We start from the raw sequence: 10,339 nt of genomic DNA on the forward strand, positions 1-10,339 counted from the left end.
AGAGAGAGAGAGAGAGAGACCTTAGATATAGTGAGGTGTTGGTTACAGTGATGAATATTTCCGTATCAGTGATGTGATTTTCAGAGCCTTACCGATTTATTTCTATAACCATATATTTAACCTAGGTTGTAACAACTGAATGTCAGACATATAAATCATCATCTCAATAAAGCAATTTATGGGCGTTTGGTAGAAATAATTGATTTAAAAAAATTCCTATATATACTGTGCTGATATTTTACATCAATAGTAAAATAAAATTAAAAATATAAGCTATTACTTTGGTAAAAAGTAAAACAAGAAAAAGACAAATCAAAAAGAATAGGATTTATATTATCTAATATTAATACGTAATGATAGTAAATGGAAAATATTATTGTAATTAGTGTATTACAAATATGTATAAATAGAACTTAAAAAGATTATAACATAATAATTATTATATTATAACTATAAATAAATAGGCAAGGTATTCCAAAAAGAGATAGTATAAATAAAAAAGTATGTATTTGCTAATGAAGCAGTTTTATCTAAACCTCCTTTATCAAATTATTTCAAATGATGAAATGAAAAAAATGAAATGAAAAAATAACTTTATTCTGGGACATATGTCCCCTAAGAATAAATAAATGGTTCATATAGTGAGATTTTTATCTGGCAAGCGTTTACAAATTTTCAGATAGTAGGTAGAAATTACATTGGTATATTGGATTTACTACTGTTTATAATGTTAATCAATACCTGCCTATTTATTTGATTACAAAGATTTGGAGGTTTGGTTATTCAATAAATGAAGGAATAGGTGTTGTTTAAAGGAGAGAATGGATGAGGACTGGCGAATGGAGATGGGAAGAGAATTCCAGAGGGAGGTTGCACGTATGACGAAGGATTTGCTAAAGAAGGAGGTTCTATAGTAGGGCATATATAAATCATTCGGTTGGGATCTGGTGTTTAATGAGTGGATGGATGAACCAAGAGTGAGAGGATCTAGGATATAGGTAGGTTTTTTGATATGTATCTAAAACGAAATTATAAGATATATTTTCAGTTTGAAGCAAAACAACATGCATTGATATTAGCAGCTAACCTGTTGGTGTGCTTCCATTATATTAAAACTGGGTGAAACATTTCATAATTTAAGAAAAAATTATTTTTTACTTTTTACCTATATAATAAAAATATATTTGATTTTATTAGCTAAATATCATACCATTTAATTGAAGCAGATGGACTAGCTTCAATTTTGCATTTTAGTTCCAATGGTTCTCCTTCTTCAACAGCCAAAGCTCGTCCAAGAGATTTTGAAAAGGCAGGAGACAGCATCTCTAATTTAACATAGCAATACGTATCTGCATGGCCAGCTAAACTGTATGCTCTCACTAAATACTAGAATTTTAAAACTTATATAGAAAATATAATTGGGACTGTCACTGAAGTTTTATACATATTAATTATATCTTACTTTGCCTGCATATTCTTCTTTGAAGTGAGGAATACATAAATGGCTTGAAACATTTCCTTCACATCGAGTATCCAATGTCATTCCTTCACTTTGTTCCAAATCTATACCATCTTTAGACCTAAAAATTTTAAATTAATCTTTTAAATATTTCTACACAAAACATTTATTATTTTAGAGATCATAGACATTCAATAAATCTCAAATCACTTAATATAGGCAAGCTTGAGAATGATAGCAAATTAGCAGTTAAAAATATGAGTATATTTAATCTCATGATTTACTTGGTTATGTGACCAACAAACATATAAATTAAAAGTTTTTTAAATTCACCTTTAGCCATGTAAAACATCATTTTAATTTTTAAATCAATATATGATTCAATTATGGCATGGAAAGATCCACCATTTTTAGTTAAAATGTTATTTCTATTTTTAGTATATTTGAATTTACAAGATAAATAAGACTTACTTGTTCATTAAGTTCAATAAGATAAGTAATCTGTTTTTAATAAAGATTGAATCTATTCCTTATTTATAAAAATGATGAAAAAACATATTTATTAAAAAGAAGTTTTGTGAAATTCATGGAGGTACTTAGAGAAAAGAAAACAATAATATAAGCTTTGGGTTTTTCAATGAGCTTTAAAACGACAAGTGAACACACACCCACCAACTATTCACATCTCACCAGAAGATTCAACTAGTCAACATCCCCTTAAGCCATTGTACTTAATTATGCAACATACCAGTGAATTAATAAAGGTCAGAAAACAATCATACAAACAAATTGGTTTGAAGTATTTTTAAAACTGTTAAAATAACAATTCCATATAGGGTCAAGGTCTGACTGGTACTTCAACTATAAGTAGAAATTTTATGATTGTGGACTCGGGAAATATCTGTTGATTTACAGTGTCCATGATGCACAACATAAGTATGAGGTAAGCCAAGACCCATGAAAAACGAGTACTAGTGATCTAAACTCGAATGAGAAAGTTGACATTCATAAATGGTATAATAACTAATAACTAAACTCAAATAAGAAAGTTGACATCGTTAAGTTGTATGAGGCAGCAACATCTACATGCCTAGCAGCACTGTGCACATGAGAGAAAAAATAATAAGCAGATACAAAATTAGATGATTGTCCTTTTTTTCAAGTCAACTATTAGTAATTTTAAGTTTAGCACTAGATTGACTACATGTAGATATTTGGGATTGAATTTACTAATTTATTTTTTCTCTCTTCATTGTTAAATTCACAATTTTAAGTATACACTGACGAACAGTAAATGATGTATTAATAAAATACATAAAATGTATTCATCATGAATATTGCAACAGAATTTGTCGTTTTTTACTTCCATTTACCTATATGTATATGAATTATATAGCAAGTTCAGGTATTACGATGGTGATAAATTTGGAATCAGAATTTTCAATGGAAATATAAATTATAAGGTCTCCTGAGTTTAAATAGCCAAGTACCACAAAATTGTATGTATGTAAACAGCCTAGCAGAAAAACAAAAGGTTGTACAAAACTGAAATTAAGGACAGACATATGCCTGGAATGTTATAGCAACTTTTTCACGAAAATCGACTCACCATAAGTACCACTTTATTTTATACATGATATATATATTTTTTAAAATCATAACAATTAAACAGTCTTTACACAGAAACAAACTGCCAGCCCTTAAATACTGAATTTTCAACATGGTTTCCTCTAAAGCAGATTTAATTTTGTTTACATGAAATAATTAAACATTGTTAAAAGAAATAAAACTGGAGAAATATAATCAATGAAAAAAATTATAATTAACTCAAGCTAGAAATAAATATTTTGGGGTTTCAATGGCTATTATAATAATTATCCTAGTTTTTAATTTCACTAGGGTAAATTCCTACAACTTATTGGAAGAGGTGCCAAACCTAAATATTTCCCAACTTTATGGAGGTTTGGGAAGTCCTGAAATTTCCTTTTTTTGGGAACTCCTGAAACATTTTTGGAAAACTGGCTTCCCTAAAACGTTTTAATAAGGAATTTTGAGTAATGTTTTACCATCACAATTTTCTCAGGTTCTCATATCTCAAATTTCTAAACTTTTTGAGTTTACACATAATTGTGGGGGATGATATACCCCTGTCCTTCCACGTAACGATGTCTATGCTTTTACTCACCCGTATGTAGAATAATTTTTTTTTTTAAGGAACAACACTATTTCCAGTGACAGTTAATTTAATAGCTAATAGTTTATTTGTGATAAGTATGTTTTATCATTTCATAATAAATAGACTTCGCCAGAACAACACTTTCAAATTGTGCAATTTTATTTCAAAAGTTGAAGTTTTTCTGTTCCATGGTCGACATATTTGTCTATCTTCTTCAGTTAATCGAAACACCATGGATCCTCTTTACATCAAGCACACTCTAATAGGTAATCCACATCCACTGAGATGCTGTACAGTGTGTTCTGAGTAATGCTTCCGAGTTGTGTAGGGTTGAGGTCCATATAATTGAGTCGATTCACCTGAATTGTAGCTGTGTCCATACAGTTTATGGAAGATTTTGTGGAAGAATATGGTTCAAAAGTTCTCAAGATCCAGCTTGTTCAATAATTGAAGCTGTGTGGTCATTATGTAAGTCAGAAGTTCAGTGAATGGGCTAAAAACACAGTTGACGAGTGCATATTGTGAATAATATATCTGTAAACTCTCATCATCTGTGATTTAAAAATTATGGAATATTTTTCTGTGGGGATCTGAAAAGTGGCTAGTCTACACCAACAAACCACAGAAGTTGGACCACTTGGAAGACAACATTTTCAGGGTTATTACCAATATACTGCCTCAACTGATCAAAAATTAGAATTGCAGATTGTATCTTATTTAAGCCAGCAGTGGTTTCCATAGACCTGAAATCTATTTTATACAATGATGGCATATGATTAACTTTTTAATTCAGCCAATACCATGTCAACCATCATTATTTTTATGATTTATTTCAGTTTAAAGTTTTCTACCTATAAGAAAACACCCATTACAGAGTGAAATGAAGTATTGCCATCATGAATAATAAATAAACCATAAATCAATAGCTTTTTTGAAACATGCAAGGATTAATTTCATCTCAAAGTTGGGTAATAAGTGAAAATTGTGTGATGAATGCTCCAGATTTTTTTTTTTAATGAGATCTCGTAATAACCCATTCTCCCTCACACATGATGCCCTAAGGCATTGCCTAGGTTGCCTTTGTGTTATTTATGCCTAAGGTTCCTGAAAATTTAAACTGTTTTGTCCCTTCATTTGTATGAACAATAGATTCGGATTGTACTTTGCCAATGCCATATTGTGTTTGGAGGTATTGAAGATGTAAATTGAACATTACTTCTAGATAATTTTAATCTATATTCATAACTTTTGAAATTAAGTATCTACAATCAGAAAACTGTTGAAACAATAACTCAAAAAATAAGATTTGATTTAAGGAAAATAAATACTATATTTAAACTTTCAACATAGGCAACCAGTCAGATAGATTACTCTATTTCAATCCAATTGACTAATTAGGTTAATAGGTTGAAACCCAGATCAGATTATTTTTATTTCATGATTGATTTCTAATAGAATTTTTAAATGAAACCATGAAATGAATCTTGATCTTTTTTACTTTCCTGAAATTAGTTGGTAATCTGTTACAGAACCTGCACTTTCAGCCCTAGTTATAGTGTAGGACATTAAGCCCCTATAAAGAAAAGAACTACATTGACATATTACATAATATTTATTTATAATTTTGTATGTTTATTTATTTTATGACATAAATATATAAATTTATAGAATAGTTTTTCTAGCTAAAAGACACTTTTACAAAAGGTTAGAAATTTAGTTTATCTATAAATATTTAAGAAAATACTTAGTAATTTTATTTCTAGTTTCTAAATTGATTTTTTTTCAGCACTATGGTGGTTTAAACAGCTGTCACCCGTTCCATTTAAATGGCTCCAATTTTATTTTGTAATGTGGTATTATTTAGCATTAGATTTGCAATAGTGAAATTGGAAGGAGAGGAGAAGACTGAAACGTGAAACTCTAAATCTTTATGTCAGTGTACTTGCTTGTACTCCTGTAAGGAACTACAAGCTAAATATTAATGGTTAAACAGGAAAGTAGATTGACAGCTGAAACCTATAAATGAGGTTCCTTGGAATTGACTTAAGTTCAATAGGATTACACCACTACAAAATCCCTAGGCTGCCCCATGATAAAATGAATACTGACAGGAAATTGCCAAGGGTAATAAGATCATATCAAAGTTTTTAAAACTGGGAAATAACAGGTAGATATCATCCTTAGAGTAGCAGCTAGGTAAGGACCAGCATTAAACACAGCGCTCGGGGCTGGTAAGTATAATTCTAGGATAGACCAAGTGGTGGCTGGAAGTATTCGTTAATTTGTCAAAAATTCAACAAATTGCAATAAAGTGTGCATGAAATATTATGTTTAAAGCTGGAAGTGGCTAATAAGAGAAATAACCTAATGCAAAATATCTTGTCTAGAAATAATAGTGCATGTTCCTTCCCATAAGTTGTCTTAGAAATTGAAAAAGGGCAAACAAATCAGACTTTATGCTTATTTTGAGTACCTTTTAGGCCGGAAAAAAATATTTATATGTTCTATGTTATGAAGATTGATAATAAATTTTGTTTATAGCTACAAAATAACTATATTAATTTATTAAGGCAGAGACTCATAAATTTACAATGACTACATTTTCCCCTTATTTAAATTACATCATATATATATATTCATATAAAGCAGTAATTAACTACACATTGAAACAATGTAAATATGATAAATTTCAAAAATGGCTTACCAACGAATTTCTGGTTTAGGAACACCTTGAGCTCTCACTTTCAAATCAAGCTGTGCATAGTCTCTTATTGTTATATTCTCTAAACCTTTGGTAAATTCTGGTTCTATCACTAAAAATTCAAGAAAGAAAAAATCATTGTAGGATTTTTAATTTTATTAAGTTAATTTATTTAATTAAATACCTCATATTTTGTATTTAAAATAATTTTTACAAACCATATCAATATTTTAAAAACTATAAATCCTAGTTGGAATTTAAATATTTAAGACTTAGTCTTTTATTACTTTCAATAGTGTCGGAAACTGTATCTTCTTGGCCAGAGTAAGCCACAAATGGCATATTGCCATCTTGTATCGGTCTAGAAGTGAGTTTTTATTCAAACCAGAGTGTACTTGAACATAAACCTTACTGATCACAAATAATGATTATATGGGGATGATTTCTCTTTATCTTATCTAAAAAGTAAAACCAAAAAATGCAGACTGGTTTTGGTGGAGGGAGTGTGCAGGTCATATGGAGGGGATATAAACAATAGCAGATCATTACAAACCCAAACTGGCCAACACTTCTTGGTTGTACTCTTTCAGAACAAAACTTTGTTTAAGTAAGACAAGTTCATCACATCCTAACAAATCATTTCAGTGAAAAACATTTGTATTCACTTATTTTTATCATCTTTTTGCACATATTTCATATGTTAAGTAATACTGGTAGAGTTAGTTTGTTTATCATATCTTGAGCTCATCATTCTTATTTATTGTTCTTTCTTCTCATTTTTGATGTATATTTATCTACACGAAGCTATGTAAGCAAATGTCTCTCTAAAGATGTGCAAAACAGATGAAAGTTTTTCATTCATTCTTTCAATTCAGATTCCATCTTTCCACTTCTAACTGCTAGCTAAATATACATTTCACTTACTATTTGATCTTTTTTATCATTCAATTACCAATCACAATAGTAAATGTTGAAATAATAATAAATTAGCATTTTAAACCTAAAATACTGAATTAAGCATTTTCAAAATTATATATATTTAATAAAAAAAAAACAACAACAAACAGTAGCATACTATGAATTTTTAATTTGGCACTTGCAGAGCATTCTCCAACTGAGTTGACTGCTTTTACAGTGTAAACTCCTGCATCCTCTAAAAGAATACCTTTTATCTTTAATTTATAAATTTCACTAACGGGATCAAGATCAATTTCATAATGATTGTTTGGTGATAATGTGATGCCATCCTTCTCCCTAAAACATAAAAAATCCCTTTTCTATAAACATTATAAAAGTTTCCCAATTTAAAAGAATTATAAATAAAAATTTGATGAAATGTTTAATATTTAGATTCAATGAATACATTAATTTTTCGATTCCATATACAAATATATTGGTGTATTCAGAATACTGGGTATAATTGGCTTTAATAATTTAATTATCAAAAATAATCAAAACCTGCATTTTCAAAATGTTTACAGTTATGAAACCATCCTAATATTTTTTTATAAACAATGTTTATAAAATATATTCAAAATAACTAGATTAATAATAAATTAAGGCGTAATAAATTATTTAACAAGCATTAAAAAAAAAATCTTTTATCTATAATTTCTGATCAATTTTTACTTATTTTACAATTATAATTAATTAAAATAGAATAGAAAAGCAAAAGCTCAAGGCTATGTTTCCTTGTAATAAAGATATTTTACACAACAAAAATTCACATCTGAGTTATTACAGTTGTTATGACAGACTACACACATTTTGAACTGGATTTAAAGAGGTAAAAAAGTATTACAGTAAGGAATAGATTTTAAGCCTTTATTTAGATTTTAACTACTATGTGTTATATGCATAAAATGAAAAGTTTACAATTTGTAATCTCATATGGTATAAGAGATAACTTTAATGTTTGCTCTGCTCATGATATAAAAATAGTGGTTGGAGATTATAACACACAAATTCGAAAAAAAAAAAAGAAGGCCGTCAGATCTGCTATAGGCAGATTTAGCCTCCATGTAAACTCCAATGATAATGAAAGAATTACAGTGAATCTTGCAGCCTCAAAGGACCTAGTAGTTTAGAGTACCTGTTTTCCACAGATATTAGTGAATCTAGCAACACTGAGGAAATTTGGACAGAACAGATGCTTTACTAGCACTCAGATTGACAAAGTCCTTATAAGTGCGAGATATAAATCCTCATTGCATAATGTTTGGACATACCATGGGGCTACCATTGACTTGGACTAGTTCTTGATAAGTGCAAAATTAAGCAGTCGGATCAACTGTTGCCAAGTGGAGCAGCGAGTATAAATAGGGTCGAGAGAGCTTAGATGATGATCCGCGTAGTGGACGGCCAAAAAGTGCAACAACCCCAGAATTTATTGCAAAAGTGCATAAAAAGGTCATGGAGGATCGTCGACTGAAAGTGCATGAGATTGCTGAAGCTGTAGGGAAGTCATCTGAATGAGCATATCACATTTTAACTGAAGAATTGGGAATGAAAAAATTATCCGCAAGATGGGTGCCACGGCTCTTGATATTGGACCATTAATGAACCAGATTGGAAATGTCTAAACAAAATCTGGCCCGTTATCCATCCCTAGGTGGACAGAGATTTCCTACAATGGAAGAACTGACAGCCGAATTGGAGAGGTAATTTGCAGGCCTGGAGGAATCTTATTTTTGAGATGGGATCAAGGCATTGGAACATCGCTGACCAAATGCATTAGTCTATGGGGAGACTATGTTAAAAAATAAAAGCAGTTCCACCGAGGTAAGACATTTCTTTCTAGTACATTCTGAAAACTTTTCAAACCACCCTCATATGACAAGATGCAATGTTGAGAAGTTGAAGGTCAGTAACACAAGCCATAGATTCTAACAGAGGTGCAAGCTTAAGGAATTTTTTCCCAGAATTAAACCTTGAGTTCCAATGGAGCTCATGCTATGCTACATTAATGTAAGTACAGAATGACATAGGGGATATGATGATGCAGAGATATAACCCACTGTTTGATTGTGAAGCTTTTCCAATTGAGATTGCTTTTCCAAGTGAGTTTGAACAAGATTATACAGCAACAAGAAGGAGAAATGGTAATTATTAACTTTTAACAGATGATTACAGTAGGAGTGTTAGCATTGGATATTAGGAAGTAACTGTATTCTAAAAAAAGAGCTTAAGTTTTTTGAATTATTAAATCTTCATTTATTTAATTTTTCCCAGGACCTGATTTTGACACTAGGTCTTTCTAAATCTTGATCAATCATGCTACTAAAATGGAAGGGGTGTAGAACAAATTTAATTAGGAGTTATCAAAGTAAAGGAGATGGAAATTATGATAAATACATTTAAAAGGATCATTAGTATAGGATAAAAAAAAAAAGAGGGAAATTACAAGAAGTAAAATTATCAACTTTTATATAATAAATTTATACATTATAATAACTAAAATAAAATAAATAATATTGTATTCAAACCACAGAATTGTAGCACGTGGATTAGATCTTATTTTGGCAACAAACTGGGCATCTTCATATGGTATACCAACTATATCTTTAAAAACATTTATCTCAGGTTTAACAATGACATCCAGTCTAGCCTAAAGAAACAAAAAATTATAAGTAGGTATTCGAAAATGCTTCAGTTCACTAGCTACCTTATCAGTATACTTTGATTTTTTAATGAAAATGTCAACTTAGTTTTGATGGCTGAAAAGAGTTCATTCTATTATAGTAATATATTATAAACAATATATTACGATATAATATATAGAATTATTAATTAATTATCAAAGTATCAATGGTATTGGTCACCAATTTCATATAATAATATAAATTTAAGAAACATCCTTTTCTGTTTCACTTAAATTATATGTTTCAAACTTCAAACCTTTATATACAGAAATTTGTACAATACTCTCCTGAATATGGAATTTTATTATATTCTAAAATCTAAACCTAACTATGTATGGAACAGTGGGGTAATATTAATATAT

The 10,339-nt window shown here is 29.7% G+C and overlaps 1 protein-coding gene across 4 annotated transcripts in view; it reads right to left on the reverse strand.

Annotated features, from left to right (window-relative positions):
* Obsc (Obscurin) overlaps positions 1 to 10,339 on the reverse strand; it is a 185,041-nt gene that overhangs the window by 75,933 nt on the left and 98,769 nt on the right. For all 4 annotated transcript variants that reach the window (XM_067045343.1, XM_067045345.1, XM_067045344.1 and 1 more), the window contains 5 exons: positions 9,822 to 9,943; positions 7,412 to 7,590; positions 6,340 to 6,448; positions 1,463 to 1,580; positions 1,211 to 1,386 (listed from right to left, as the gene is read on the reverse strand). In XM_067045343.1, the coding sequence (XP_066901444.1) occupies positions 1,211 to 1,386; positions 1,463 to 1,580; positions 6,340 to 6,448; positions 7,412 to 7,590; positions 9,822 to 9,943 (704 nt within the window). The remainder of the gene's footprint in view (positions 1 to 1,210; positions 1,387 to 1,462; positions 1,581 to 6,339; positions 6,449 to 7,411; positions 7,591 to 9,821; positions 9,944 to 10,339) is intronic.

Source organism: Halyomorpha halys, unplaced genomic scaffold, assembly GCF_000696795.3.
Source record: "Halyomorpha halys isolate HHAL.00 unplaced genomic scaffold, Hhal_1.1 Scaffold179.1, whole genome shotgun sequence".
NCBI lineage: Eukaryota > Metazoa > Arthropoda > Insecta > Hemiptera > Pentatomidae > Halyomorpha > Halyomorpha halys.